This window comes from Pistacia vera, unplaced genomic scaffold, assembly GCF_008641045.1.
Source record: "Pistacia vera cultivar Batoury unplaced genomic scaffold, PisVer_v2 Contig154, whole genome shotgun sequence".
NCBI lineage: Eukaryota > Viridiplantae > Streptophyta > Magnoliopsida > Sapindales > Anacardiaceae > Pistacia > Pistacia vera.
Window position 1 is genome coordinate 770,185 of NW_022195619.1, and position 15,599 is coordinate 785,783.

Below are 15,599 nucleotides of genomic sequence, written 5' to 3' on the forward strand. Positions count from 1 at the left end.
TTTTGTTTGTTTTCTAGCATTTCTTGAGTGACGGTTTGTGTGATTTTGCATTTCTTTTATAAAACCGGTTCACAAACTGGTTAACCGGTATCCAAACCGAATTATCGGTTCGGTTAGAAACCGGTTCAAGGGGTATTTTGGTTTGGAATATCCCTTGAACTGGAAAACCTGTTCGGTTAGGAATAAGCCATATCCGGTTTGGTTCACCAGATTTCCACACCCCTGACGCTGTCTCTCTATGCTGGGGAAGGAGAAACCCGACGCAGGTTGCTTGTTTACCTGCCAGTTCTGGTCAGGTCATTCCTTCATTCCAGTTGTGCACGATCCCAAAAAGCTTAGCTGAAAAACATGTCTGTAGTATACCTTGAGTCAAAGAAAACTGTGCATGGATGTAAAGTTCATGTTACTTTTGCCCTTTATAGTTTCCATCTCTCTTTTCCTTTTGGGAATTATAATAGCTTTTTAGTATATATAATTAACCAATTAAATAGAAAAAATAAAAAGGGTTAGTGTGAAGAAATATACATAATTCATCTATTTCCTTTTCAAATATGAAGCTCATTTTGCTCGGTTTTACTTTATACTCACAGTAAATACAGAGCGAAAAGAAAGGGCACTGGGAGCGTGAAGAATGATTCTACACTTGCTGTTTTTCATTATCTTAGTACCATGGGCAGTGATTGCCTTGGCGGAAGTTCATGGATTACCAATAAGGCCTCATTGTACTCGCGGATGCGGGAATGTTGCAATCCCTTTTCCGTTCGGAATTGAACCTGGCTGTTATATTGACGATTGGTTTGCAATAGATTGCAACTTCAGCAAGCCATTTATCAGAAGAAACAATTTACAAGTGCTTGAAATTTCAATCAAAGCCAGCACAGTGCACGTAAGTTATCAAGTATTCAACTCCTGTAATCAAAATGAAACTGCTGGTAAATTTGTCAACTTGAAGGAAACCCCCTTTGTGTTCTCTGAAACTAGCAACAGGTTCATTGGCGTTGGTTGCGCGGAGTTTGTATTTCATTCCAATGATAATTCGTTTATTGGTGGTTGCTTGTCAACCTGTAACGGAACTAGTAATGCAGGTGAAAATAGTTATTGCCAGGCAAAATTTCCATTGTCCTTCAAGAAATTTAACATTTAACATTTCTGCAAATAGCACAAATGGAGATAGACAACAGCAATGCAAATATGCCAGTTTGGAAGACCAACAATGGTTCCAAAAAAACTTGCAGAATCCTCAAGAAATTAGAAATATGACTCAAGTTCCTGTGGTATTGGATTGGGGGATATACAATTCGTCGTTCAACTTTTTTGCAAGTAATCAATCCATGAGTCATAATTCTACCTCTTACTGCGAAATTTCTGACAACACTACCTCTTCTAGTAGTCAGTTTCCAACTGTTCGATGTCAGTGCTTAAAGGGCTTTCAAGGGAATCCCTACGTTTTGGAAGGATGTGAAGGTAATTAAATTTCTTTTTAGCCTTATTTAAATTCTTTTTCAAATACTTAACTAGTGGCAATATGCCAAAATGCAAGATTTAATCAATAAAGATTTGTTTGGATGCATATCTTTGATTTGAAAAAATTAATTGCAGTTTAAAGTAAAATGTATCATATTGATAAAATCTGTCAAACTTTTCTAAGAAACAATTAATGCTAAGATGTAAATTTCATTCAATACCAGTTGATTAATGCTTAAAGTTGATTTCTTTTCATTAATATACAGCAAGTCTTGTTAATTTTATTGGTTGTGTATGTCAGATATTGATGAATGTCGGGCGAACATGACCATATGCGGGTCAAAAATGATTTGCAAGAACTTAATGGGAGGATACCAGTGCATTTCTCTCACACCCAAAAGTTCGAAGACTGACACAGTCATTCTAGGTATGTCCTTTTCCACATTGATATTAACTAAAGCTAAATCAATATATTGCATTGTTTAGTTTCTGTCGTCAATTGATAATAATATTTAACAACTTTACTTCCTGTGGGGCGAACATCACCATATTCTAACCAACCAAACCAACCTGTATTGAGCTATAAATGAGCTTTATTGCATCTAAAACTGAGAAAAGAATTCAATAGTTATACACATGTACATAGACGATTTGGATCCTTTCCTTTGTTTTTCCATGCTTTTTCATTCTTACTTTTTAAACATCTTATGTTATCAGTCATTTAAATATTTCAAGAGTCAAGATTTTGTTGCAGAATATTTGATCAAACACATACATAACTAATATGTTTAAATTAGAACACTCAAGGAAAGAATAATAAAGAAGGAAATAGAGAAGAAAATAGAAGACACACAAGAATTACGTGGTTAGGCAATATGCTTATGTTTACGGGACGCAACACAGAAATATTTACTTCATTAGAACAAGAGACAAATACAATATTATGGATCTCTCACTCTCTCTACCTAAAAACTACCCACAACCTTTTAATGAATTACTTACAAAAGATTCAATAAATCACCTATTTATAGTACTCTAATCTTAAGATTTTAGGAACCCAAAGTCCTCAAGGAATAGAAATCCTAAATAAGTGTATATACACAAAATAATAATTTAATGTAAATAGGATAGCAAAGTTTTTAATCCTTAGTTAACAGGTGATCCTAGAAAAAAGGATTCGTGTCCCATTAGAATTTAATGTCTCGCAAGGAAAAGAAATCCTAATCTAATAGATTTAATACTGCATGTTTGGCTTATTATTTTTACCCATATTCTCAATCCTATTCTCCAAATAATGTTTCGAACGTTATTCCAAAAATATTACCATATTTTTTAATTACTTTTAGACTCCATAAGGTTATTAATTTCATTAAATACCCCCTAAAAAAAGTTTAAAAATTAACAAAAACACCCCCGTGGTCCATACTTGCCAAATTCCGGCAACCACCGTCGGTGGTAGCCGGAATCTACCACAACGGTGAATTACCAACCGGAACTAGCCGATAATTCACCGATCTAGCTTTTTCTAGCCAGATCCACTGGAAAAGGCCAAATTTGGCCGTCGCAAATCTTGGCCATTGTTGACCGAAAACGACGACCATATCTTTGGCCGTCGCGCTGATGGCCATATCTTTGGCCATTGCGCTGACGGCCAAAGATGGTCGTCGTTTTAGCCTTTTCTGGCCGTCGCGGACACATCAGGTCGTAGATCTGGCCTTTTCCAGCCAGATCCATGGTAGATCTGGCCCGAAAAGGCCATAATGACGCGTTACGACATAGATCCGAACGGTCTGTGTCGTAACACGATTTTTCGGCTAGATTCCGGCGGTGGTGGCCGGAATCTAGTACTGCTGGTAGTGGGGGTATTTTTATCATTTTATATATTGGGGTGTTTAATTAAATTAGTAAACCTAGGGGTTTTTTTATAAATTTTTAAACTTTACCTCGTAATACTCCCCTATTCAATTACCCAATATTATTCCCAAAATCCTATCCAAAATAATAAACCAAACGCACCAATATTTCTCTCATTTTCATAGTTCCTTCTTTTTCTACTTTATTATCCATTACTTTTACTTGTACATTTTCATAGCTATTCCATTGGAACCTATTGCATAGGCCGAATAATTTTTTTTTCCCATCAAATAAAATTCAACCAATACTATAACTAAAACCCAACAAGTAACCTTTTCTTTCTGGTATTTTATTGTAATAATTCAATATAAAAAAGAGAAAGGGGAAAAATTTATACATTGTTTTGAGTTCTTTATTTTCTAAATTTTTAAATTCTTTTTTGACAATTGTTTGGAGGAAATGCTATTTTATATATTTCCATATCATTAAACTTTGGCCATCTATTGTGAGAGTAAAATGAATCTTAAATCTCGAGCCTTAAATTTTTAATTGATAATATTTAAAAGGTGACAGCCTTTCCGTATATAGTATGCGACAAAAAAGTTTGATGCAAAACTGTAATATAAATTACCAACTTTTAATTTACAATAATCTAAAAGTTTAAAAGTTGTTGGTCAAGCATTTAAAATGACTAACTTCATTCTCTTTCTAATTCATATATTACATTAAATTAATGGATAACCATGAACACACACACACATATATATACACACACATATATATACACATTATATATATATCCTTTCATTAATTGCTCTTTTGTGGTGATCAAATTTTATATATTGTGAACCCTATTTGACTCCATTAACTCATTTAGTAATTCTAGAGCTTGAACCTCAAAACTTTAAGATTTTTGAAAAATTATCACTTTAAAGGCGGCAAAATAAACAACTCTTTCTAATTAAAATTCAATTCTGCAGCTGTTGCTGCAGGCCTAGCTTGTTCAGCTGTACTTTTTGGGACATGTTTGTTCTGCAGCATGATTAGGAAACGAAAAAAGTATAAGCTCCGAGAGAAATTCTTCATAAAGAATGGTGGTTTGCTTATTGTACAAACATTTTCGTCTTCGTCCATGGAAAGTTTCAAACTGTTCTGTTTAGAGGAGCTGGAAAAGGCTACTGACCATTTTAATGTGAATAGAACACTTGGTCGAGGATCACAAGGTACTGTTTATATGGGAATGTTGACAGATGGAAGAATTGTTGCAGTAAAGAAGTCTGACTTAGTTAATACCAGGAATATTGAATGGTTCATTCACGAGGTTGTTATTCTTTCAAAAGTTCATCATAGAAATTTGGTGAAGCTCTTGGGTTGTTGTTTGGAGACTGAAGTTCCTTTATTAGTTTACGAATACATGCCCAATGGAACCCTTTCCCAATATCTTCATGATCGAAGCAATAATTTCCAGTTCACATGGGATATGTGCTTACGAATTGCCAAAGAAGTTGCCAGCGGTCTTTCATACTTGCACAAAGAACTTCATGCAGTCATCTGCCATCGAGACCTCAAGTCGACTAATATATTCTTGGATGATAATTACACAGCGAAACTAAGACTTCGGAACTTGTGGAATAATTTCCTTTGATAAAACTCATGAGAGCACAAAGGCTGTAGCGGGGACCCCGGGGGTATCTGGACCCAGAATATTTTCAATCAGGCCAATTCACGGATAAAAGTGACGTCTATAGTTTTGAAGTACTCCTTGCTGAGCTTTTAACAGGACAGAAAGCAATATTTTCAGCAGTGACGCGAGAATATATAGGTTTGGCATCACATTTCATTCGTGCTATGGAGGAGAATTGCCTTTATGAGATTCTTGATACTCAAATGATGAATCAGGAAGTTAAAGATCATGAGATTATTGCAACTGCTCAACTCGCAAAACGATGCTTAAACCCCGCAGGGAGGAGAAGACCAACAATGACAGAAGTCTCAAGAGAGTTAATTGAAATTCAAGCTGGAAAAAAGAAATCAGGAAAAATAAGAAAACTTTTGAAGAGATTGAATAAATTATAAGTGGAAAATGTTTTGTAAATATTTGTACCTGAATCTATAATCTGTTTCATTGTGTAGGTGACTATAAATTCTTAAGGTTTGTATTTGCTTTTAGCAATATATCAACACATAAAAATCTGTCATATGTATTGAAATATTGCTACAAGCAAATACAAACCTTAAGAATTTGTAGTCATCTAAACAAAATGAAACAGATTATAGATTCAGGTACAAGTATTTACAAAACCCAAAATTTTTCACTTATAATTTATTCAATCTCTTCAAAAGTTTTCTTATTTTTCCTAATTTCTCTTTTCCAAGTCTTGCCAAGTCTCTTGTTAGTGCGAAAATAGATTTACTAATATGACAGATTCTCATGTGGTTGGTAACTTAGGCTGAATTGTTTATGCCCTTGTAAGTAGCCATGCTATTACTTTTGTGCCAGTTGTTACCGTTGGATTATAAGTAGGTGTAATGTGGAACAGTCGCTATTTGAATGGTTTTAGGTGGTGGCTTTATTTTTACTTAATTGATTATTGCCTTGCTATGGATATTCAAACAAAACTGCTGGTGTCAAATGGGGAAGTTTGTTTTTCATAGTATAGTTTGGTTATCTGTAAGAATGTAGGTGCAATTCAAGTGTATTTGGTAAACCTTGTTTAAAGAAATGTCATTTTCAAGTTTAATTATCAAGAAACATAGTTTAAATTTGAAGCCTTTTGTTTAATTTGTGCAGGGACTATAAATGTAGCAGCATGAGAGGCTGTCCTTCAAGGAAGCATGATCCATCCATGCTTATTGTTACCTATGAAGGCCAACATAACCACCTGAGTTTACCATCACAATCGGCAAACACATAAACTTCAGGGAAAGCTACATCGGATCACTTAAAGTCATTGGTGTTCAATTTATCGGAACCTTGTTTTATGTTTGGCTTGAATTGCTTTTGTACATATTTTTGCAATGGTTCAACTTCAAGCATTGGACATACTCGGAGTGGTTTTTTCTTGGCTCTAAACACTACTTGTTATAGAGAAAACCCAGGGCACTAAACACTAATTTTGTTAATTATCTCACACTCTCGTGTAATTCCTTTTACGTTGATTAATTTACTAGTACGCCCTTATGTGAGATTGTTTTATATGACACGGGAAACGCCCTTGTTGTTATTAAAATATATTATATATATTTTTTAATACGAAAACTTTTATGTACGGACTTTATTTTATATATAATTTTTTTGGCCTAACGGACAAAACGCCGTTTGGTACCTAAAAGGTTTCAAAACGACAAACAGATACCTTTTGTTAGTGAAAAGACTAGAATGCCCTTTGAGAAATATTGTCTATTTTTTTAATTACGTTTAAACTCCTTAAGTTTATTAATTTCATCAAATACCCCTAGAAAAAAGTTTAAAAATTAACAAAAAAACCTCTATCCACCCATACTTGCTAGATTCCAGCGGCCACTGCCGGTGGTAGTCGGAATCTGTTACAAAGGTCTACGTCACACCGTAAATGGCCGGTAATTCACCGACTTGGCCGGAAAGTGACAGCCAAGGAAATGGCCGTCGTTGACTGTCAACGACGACAAATCTTGGCCATCATTGACAGACAACGATGGCCACATCTTTGGCCGTCAGCGACGGCCAAAGATGGAGTGTGCTGCCATCAAAGGCCAGATCTGGCCGTAGATCTGGCATTTTTCGACCATATCCGTGGTAGATCTGGTCGGAAAAAGTCATATCAACGCCTTATCCACCAGATCCGACCAATATGTGGTGTAACACAATTTTTTGGCAGATTCCGACGGTGGTGGCGGGAATCTGGCATGCGGGCGGTGGGGGTGTTTTTGTTATTTTATAAAATTTTTATGTATTGGGGTATTTAGTTAAATTACTAAACCTAGGGGGTTTTTTAAATATTTAAAAAACTAAAATATCAAACTTCAAGCGCATTCTAGTCTTTTCACCATTAGAAAGGTACCTATTTGTCGTTTTAAAACCTTTTGGGTACCAATCTGGTTTCTCCAAACCTTGGGTAGGTGAATTTGTTTGGCCTTTGTTTTTTAAAAAAGTAATAACATATTAGGTGTAACATAATCTCACCCTAAAAAATCTCTAAATCTGTAACCAAACACCCTGAACGAAATTAACCGTACTGTACATAATAATCCTCTACCACTACTTCACAAAAGAAGTCACAAAACTCAGAGTAGACGACGGAGGACATGAAGAAGAGGAAGATGGAGGAGATGAACAACGGTCTCCAACTTGCCACGTCATCATCATCATCTTCATCTTCACAAGAACACTTGCGTTGTTTTCTTGAACCTCTCTCTAAGCCTCAGCTCGTCGAGCTTCTCTCTAGAGTGTACGATCTCAGTTTCTCTTTCTATCTTTTCTTTCTTTTCTTGTTTTCGCTTTGTGGGTATTTAAACGCAGCGAATTTGGCAACTGGGTTTGTCTCGGATTGGTTAGATTTTGTCTGGTTAGGTTTTTAATTTGGTAAATTAGGGTTTTTGTTCTGTTCTTGAAAATTAGCCCCAGGTTTTGATCTTTTGTTGTTTTTTGATTTAGATAAATTAGGGTTCTTCTGAGTTATTATAAGCTCAAATTAATTTGCTTTTAATTAATTGTTAATTTAGATAAAAAAAAAAGTTTAATTTGTTTCATGAATTTGACCCACGTCTGCACAATCCGGAAGTAGGGACCTACAAAAGCAATTATACAAGTGGTGAATTTTTTATAAAATTCTAATGTATAATTTTGCAGGTCCCATTGCTTTTGTACCTTAAGATATAAACAAAATTTTTGGCATTAGTGGCCATGAATTTTCACTCTGCCTATCTTAAGGTATACTTTTGTGTGGTCAAATGTGAAATTGAATTCAAATCTTTGGCATTAGTGGCCAAAGAAATTTGTGGCTTGTTGAAATTTGTTTCATGAAACAAATTTTTGGCATGTCGGGAATATTATAAGAAGGCATTAGTGGCCATGAATTTTGAAACTACTATCTTAAGGTATAAAAAAATTTTTGGCATGGCGTGTTGATGAATAGTTGAATATTGGTTTCAATGAATGTAGTTTAGGGTGTGTTTATTAGAGTATTTTCACTAGTATTTTTGAAGAGGTTGAGTTGGGTTGTTATTACGAGACTAAGATTTGAAAATTAACAGAAACATCTCTTACATTTGTTAATTTAGTTAAACTCCCCTTACAGTAAAACATTGAAAATTATCGAAAACATCTCTACCTACTCATTAAATGTCGGTAACCGGCCAACACTGTTGGAGGGTAGCCGGAAGTCGTAGGAATGACGCACGACTGGCTGGATCTGACCTTCTCCGGCTTCCATTATGGACGTGGCTGGAAAAGGCTAGATCTATGGTCAAAGATCTAGTCGTTAATGGCCAAATCTTTGGCCACATTTGGTTGTCAACGACAGCTATATTTTGGCTGTCGTTGACGACCAGATGTGACCAAAGATCTAGCTATAGATCTGGCATTTTGTAGCCAGATCCACAGTTTATCTGGTCGAAAAAAGCTAGATCGGTGTACTATCGGCCATTGGTAGCAAGTAGTGCGCTATTACGGCAGATTCTAGGCACTTTCTGGCTATGGTGGCCGGAATCTTGCAAATGTGGGTGAGTGGGGGTGTTATTGTCAATTTATAAACTTTTTATTGTAAGGGGTGTTTAGCTAAATTAACAAACCTTGGGAGTGTTTTTGTTAATTTTTAAATCCCATCTCGTAATAACAATCCAACTAAACTTTTTTAAAAATATTATTAAAAATAATAAATAAAGAGAGTCTTAGATTTCTCTCTCTCTCTCTCTCTCTCTCTCTCTCTCTCTCTCTTGTAGTTTTCTAAGTAAACTACAAAAGCAATAATAGAAGTCCATAAAAGTTTCAAGCTGCCAAATTTCGATTACTGTTCTATTTAGTGAATGCAAACATGAGTGTAATGTTGGCTGTCACAATTCACAAACCATTTATGTCTCTTCCGGTTCACTAAAATCCTGCAAAAATTTGGCAGTTTGAAACTTTTATAATTGCTTTTGTAGTTTGTAGAAGTTTCAAACTACAAAAAAAGTTTGGGTAAAAACTTCGTATTGTAATGAATTACTACAATGCATATTGTCAAGTTGTGTAACGTCACGATAGAATTGTAGACTAATAATTTCCTTTTATGCTAATTTTTAAGTCAAGTGTAGAAGTAAACTCTGAATTAAAATAGTCATAAATTAAAAATAAGTGAAGCGAAAGAGGATAAAGTGAGCAGTGGAATTAATCAATTCATAAGACATTTTCCCATTTCTGTAAAAGAAATCATAGTGATTGTAGAAGAAAATGCAAAGAAACAACTGACTTCTTATGCCGTCACTATGTTTTATTCTCATTAATGTTATGAACTCTTTAGCTTTAATTATTTTTAATTTTACAAAAAAATTATCACTTCTAGAATTGCTTTCGTAGGTCTCATTAACCCCTGATTCGGATTGTGTTTATGTGGGTCAAATTCATGAAACAAATTTTTGGCATGATGTCGTTGTACTTTTGTACGTAACCAGCTTGGTTAAATGAGATAATGATGCTTATAATTAATTAAGGTTTTATTAACTTTTGCTTTATTTTACTCCCTCCCATTTTATATAAAAGTCATTTAAGTTTGTGCATGATTTTTAATAAAAAAAAATTTTCTCTCCTATCCAACTTTTTTCCCTGATTTTGTAGGTGGCAAAAGAATTTGCAGGTGGGAAACTTTCTCACTGTATATTAAAATAATTTACATTTGTCCTATTTCATTTATTTTATTTTGCTCATTCGTTGTTGTTCTTTTTTTTTTTTTTTTTTGGCAGGACAAGACAAGAAGAGACTTAATTTGAAAAAATAAAACACTCTTAAAACGACTTTTATATAAAAACAAAGGGAGTATGAAAGATCTTGGTCAATCACATCACACTCCTACACACCTATTAATTACTCATTTTATTTTTATATAAAAGTCGTTTTAAGGGTGTTTTATTTTTTCAAATTAAAAGTCGCTCTTTGTCTTGTCCTACAAAAGAAAAGAAAGAGACGAAGGAGTAGAATAAAAGAAATGGAATAAGATAAATGTAAATTATTTAAATATGTAGCGGAAAAGTTTCCCACTTGCAAAATCAATAGAATAAAAGAAATGGAATAAGATAAATGTAAATTATTTAAATATGTAGTGGAAAAATTTCTCACTTGCAAAATCAAGGGAAAAAGTTGGTGGGAGAGACAAATTTTTTTATTAAAAATCGTGCACAAGCTTAATTAACCTAATATTGACTTTGATTGGAATTTGGAAATCATAAATTTGAGGTATATATATATATAGCCATGTCGAAAGGACAAGAAGCTCGAGAAAAGAAAAAATTTACCATATTAATTAATAAAACAATAAAAGAAGGGTTATAATGGTTAATGACAAAGAAATGTAATAAGTCTATTTAATTAATTAGCAGGATTTTAATATGTTAATTAACTTCTCAGACTATGCAGGACAGGCAATCAAGTTAACATACATCGGCTATGCAGTGTGAAAGAATAATAATGATAATTGTAAGGAAAACATCACACTAAGGTTTTAAAACCCGACAAAGTGGTCGGATCCTAGGTTGAACAGTTGAAGCGGTTTGATCGATGGGTTAAATCGGTGATGTCAGTATGGAAAAAAGTTTGAAATCTAGCAAAAATCCTTACAAATTACACATAAGTCTCTAAAAGTTTGAAATCCTATAAAAATACTCTAAATTACATTGTTGGTATCGACAACCTAGTCTAAATACGGTTTGGTTTAGGTGTCGAAAACACACTCCATCACCACGAAAACTCTCCTCTTTGCCTTCTGACCAAAACTTCTTGTTGTCGTTGATTTATTTTTGCGATTTTCGGTCGTTTCATTCACGGAAAATTAGATACGTTGCCATCTTTTCACTCACCGGCCATTTTTCATGAAAAACCTTAACATCCTAGCCACCAATTTCTCGCAAATCGCCGTCTATAAATCTAGGGCTTGTTTTGATAGTTATGAATAGTTGAAATTGGGAACTCGGCACAACCAAGGCCCTAGGTCCCGGTTAGAACGGTTTAATTGGCCAGGCCAAATTAGGTTTTAAAACTTTGCATCACACAATTAAGATAAATAAGTCTAGTCTGTATTGATAATCAGCCGACCCTAGGTCCTAAATATGCCCAAAATACACACAATAAAAGTGATGAAAATTCAATCTACAAATCATACTTGTACTGGACGATACAACTATAAGTTGACAGAACTCGACAAACATATTTCATGAGAGAAAGTTAAGCAGATCAAGTGAACTAGTTAACACATGAGCTATGATCTGCACTTGGTACAAGACACTGCAACAAAGAGCTGTTAGATCTGCAAAAACTTCGATTTGAAATGGAAAGAGTAGGATTTATAAGTCAACTACAATATCTGAAAGATCCTTTAAAAGGACGGATGTGCGACTGCAGCATTCAAATGCACCTGAAATTTATGATGGTGCCTCGGAATGAGAACTGTCAAAATCATACAAAATTGAGCATGAAATTTAGAAAAGAACTGAAAAAAAAATAAAAAAATAAAATGTATTGTAATAAAAACTCGCCTTAAAAATATCAAATATACAACAATCCATTTATAAAATTATCAAAATTCAAAAACTCCCTATTCTGTGCTGACTTTATTTTATTTATAAAGCAATAACATATTAGGTATAACCTAATCTCACCCTAAAAAATCTCTAAACCTGTAACCAAACACCCTGAACGAAATTAACCGTTACTGTACATGATAATATCTCTATCACTTCACAAAAGAAGTCACAAAACTCGCAGTGGGCGATGGAGGACATGAAGAAGAGGAAGATGGAGGACATGAATAACGGTCTCCAACTTGCCACATCATCATCGTCTTCATCTTCACAAGAGCACTTGCGTTCTTTACTTGAACCTCTCTCTAAGCCTCAGCTTGTCGAGCTTCTCTCTAGAGTGTACGTTCTCAGTCTCTCTTTCTCTCTTTTGTTTTTTCTTGTTTTCGCTTTTGTGGGTATTTAAACGCGGCGTATTTTGCATCTGGGATTGTCTCGGATTGGTTAAATTTTGTGTGGTTAGGTTTTAATTTGATAAATTAGGGTTTTTGTTCTGTTATTGAATATTAGCCCCAAGTTTTGAACTTTTGTTGTGTTTTGATTTAGATAAATTAGGGTTCTTCTGGGTTATCAGAAGCTCAAATTAATTTGCTTTTTAATTAATTGTTAATTGAAACTGATTAAGAATTTGATTCGAGTAAAATGAAATTTTTTTAGAGTCAGAATGCATCGAAAAGAATTTCCGATTGTTAGTTATAACTTATAGCTGTGTGGAATTGTAAACTATTATGTTTTGCTGGAGAAAGGGTCATAACTTTATGGCTCGTGTAATTTGGGTCATAACTTTATGGCTCGTGTAATTTTTCTTTTGTAAATTTTTATGAAGTGTTTTTATTTTCTCATTGATGTTGCTGTAAAATTTACAAACTTTCACTTGTTTTGAAATACCGACTGAAAGCGGTAGTACCAAAAAAATAATTTAAAAGTGTGCTGTTATACTTTTGTGTGTATTTATAATTGAATATATGTAGTAGGTCTAGGCTACTAGTGAGTCGTTAACTTGTGGTTAGTTCCATCGTGTTATCTTTTGTTGTCTTCTCTTTGTGCGTTTTTTCCTGTGTTTACTGGTCATTTTGCTGGGGTCTTTGTGCTTGTGTTAAGTGAATGGGTGGCATATGCTTGTTGCTCCAATTTGTATGCTGTGTGATTGACAATGTGCATGTGTGTTTGTTTGCATGTTGACGCATAAAGAGGGTCCCAATATCCTTCAATTGCAGAAGAAATTAAAAGTATTGCCAGTGCAGATCCGGCTCATCGAAAGCTTTTTGTTCGTGGCTTAGCTTGGAATACCACTTCAGAAACCTTGTGTGCTGTGAGTGATTGCTGATTGTGTTTTGTGTGCCATGGTGGTGATTGTCCCATACAATATGAGTTTTGGCAGACAAAAGAAACTTAAAAAAATTAATCAATATGGAGAATCAGTCCATTCATTGCTCTCTCTGTTTTTCACAATTTTGTTGATCATTTAACATCTTCCTTCCATTATCTTTCTTAAGGACTTCACAGGCGTCTGAGTACTGTAATTTGAACTAAATGTTATATGGGTATGTTTTCATCTAGGCATTTCAAGTGCATGGTGAAATAGAAGAAGGGGCTGTGATCTATGATAAAGCAACAGGAAAATCGCGTGGCTATGGTTTCATCACATACAAACATATGGAGTCAACTCAGAATGCACTGAGAGCACCAAGCAAATTGATTGATGTAAGCATTTTACCCAGTCTTTATCATTTGCATGCGGGCGTTTCCCTGGATTAATGAATGGAATTGCCTGTGTCATCTTATTTTTTTCACTTTGATGATCATTTTCAGTGGGTATTAGCTAGTTCTGTTGGTAAAGCCAAGAGGTCCATCCTGGAAGCCATGTCATTGTTGCGTCATCTTTTTGGATTTGTTGAATTTCATTGTAGGGTTCTTATTTTTTATTCATTTATTATTAGGGTCGGATGGCTGTCTGTAATTTAGCCTGTGAGGGATTAACTGGAGCGACCACCCCTGATCTAGCTCAGAGAAAGCTGTACATCGGGGGCTTGTCACCAGAGATCACAACAGAGATGCTGCTTAACTTTTTCGGGAGGCATGGAGAGATTGAGGAAGGTTCAGTTGCATATGACAAGGACACAAATGATTCACGGTATAATTCCACAATTGTCTATGCTTGTGAGAAATAATCATCTTATTAGGGGAAATAATCATCTTATTCTACGTCTTTAAATACTTGCAGTGTCACCTGTATGTGGGAAATAATCATCTTATTCTACTTTTACATGTAGTGGATTTGGCTTTGTCACATACAAAACTGTCGAGGCTGCTAAGAAAGCCATAGAGGATCCACAAAAGCTTCTTGGGGTAAGTGACTATAACGAGTCCTCTATTCAATATATCTTGCCTCATACGTGATTGTGTGAGAGAAAGTTTGTTAAATAAATCTCTGTCCCTTGTAAAATCTTATTTTTGAACATTGAGCACCAACCAAAAATGAGTTATGCAGCCTTGTATTGATGTTTATTGTTTGGTTGCAGGGGAGAAGTGTTACTGTGAAGCTTGCCGACACCCACAAGGGTAAACCAGTACAGACGCAAATACCTCCACCAATGATTAATTTAGCTGGCATACCTTTGGCAGCCGGCTACCCACAGCCTGGAAAAGTGCATGCCAACACTCCCCCCGTTGGCTACAATTACCCTCAAAATGTAGCATCATACCCGAATTCTTCATACGCAAGTCCTCCTGCGGCAGCTGCACAATATTCGACACAACCTCCAATGTCTTATCCACAAGTCCCCTTAAAGAAGGACCCTATTGGAATTCCACCAACTACACCAGTGGGAATGGGCGGGTACCCGTTTTACCTTGGTAAACAATAACCAAGTTCCCATGCTTTAATGGTAATGTTCAAGATCCACCTCTTCTTCTTACTAACATCATTTATTTGCTTATTTATTTTATCTCATTCATGAAGTTATCTCTTCTGTTTTTTGCAGTTGAATTATGGCCTTGTGGATGCAGCGAGACTGTTTAGTGAAAGTAGGGATCAGATCTGACTAGCCATTTGAGCCACGAAGAAGCAGAAGTTTTGATAATGGCAATGTTGATGTTGAAGATGTTAGCTGTAGTATTTTTTTGTAAGGCTTCTTTGTAATATTAGCCATTTGTAGTAGAATTGGTGATAGTTGCACCTTTCTAATTTTCCCTGTTTATCTAAATTTTTATGAGATTTTAAATTAAGTGCTAAAGATCTGTGTCATTTTTATTTACCAGTCACAGCCTTAAAAAAAAAAATCTTAGTTATATTGGTATATAAAGCAAATCATAGCCAAAGACAGTATAATGTAAAATTTTATATAAAAAGTTATAGCTCCTAATAGGGTATGTCTTAGGAATAGGACTGTAAACGAGCTGAGCTGAGCTGAGCCGAGCTGAGCTTTTGGTTTATTAAGCTCGGCTCGTTTATAATAGTGTCGAGCTCGAGCTTGGCGAGCCTCAGAATTGAGACTTGAACTCGAGCTCGGTCGAGTTCGAGTCGAGCTCGAGCTGGC

At 35.0% G+C, this 15,599-nt stretch overlaps 2 protein-coding genes across 2 annotated transcripts; both read left to right on the forward strand.

Moving 5' to 3' along the window:
- The first annotated feature begins 1,079 nt into the window (after nt 1-1,079).
- On the forward strand, nt 1,080-4,963 carry LOC116124632 (wall-associated receptor kinase-like 9). Its single transcript, XM_031410354.1, has 3 exons — nt 1,080-1,464; nt 1,766-1,891; nt 4,299-4,963. Exons 1-3 carry the CDS (start codon nt 1,080-1,082, stop codon nt 4,961-4,963), a joined length of 1,176 nt encoding a protein of 391 aa, XP_031266214.1.
- Nucleotides 4,964-12,185: 7,222 nt separating this feature from the next.
- LOC116124644 (UBP1-associated protein 2A-like) lies at nt 12,186-15,310 on the forward strand. Its single transcript, XM_031410369.1, has 7 exons — nt 12,186-12,402; nt 13,252-13,372; nt 13,621-13,764; nt 14,001-14,194; nt 14,334-14,409; nt 14,583-14,948; nt 15,045-15,310. Exons 1-6 carry the CDS (start codon nt 12,254-12,256, stop codon nt 14,925-14,927), a joined length of 1,029 nt encoding a protein of 342 aa, XP_031266229.1. The 5' UTR covers nt 12,186-12,253; the 3' UTR covers nt 14,928-14,948; nt 15,045-15,310.
- Nucleotides 15,311-15,599: the final 289 nt, after the last annotated feature.

Coding starts and splice junctions, on each gene's coding strand:
- LOC116124632 (XM_031410354.1), top strand. CDS start 1,080: ATGCAGGTGAAAATAGTTATTGCCAGGCAAAATTTCCATTGTCCTTCA. Junction 1,465..1,765: donor CGTTTTGGAAGGATGTGAAG/GTAATTAAATTT, acceptor TGTGTATGTCAG/ATATTGATGAATGTCGGGCG. Junction 1,892..4,298: donor GACTGACACAGTCATTCTAG/GTATGTCCTTTT, acceptor TCAATTCTGCAG/CTGTTGCTGCAGGCCTAGCT.
- LOC116124644 (XM_031410369.1), top strand. CDS start 12,254: ATGGAGGACATGAAGAAGAGGAAGATGGAGGACATGAATAACGGTCTC. Junction 13,765..14,000: donor CACCAAGCAAATTGATTGAT/GTAAGCATTTTA, acceptor ATTTATTATTAG/GGTCGGATGGCTGTCTGTAA. Junction 14,195..14,333: donor AAGGACACAAATGATTCACG/GTATAATTCCAC, acceptor TTTTACATGTAG/TGGATTTGGCTTTGTCACAT.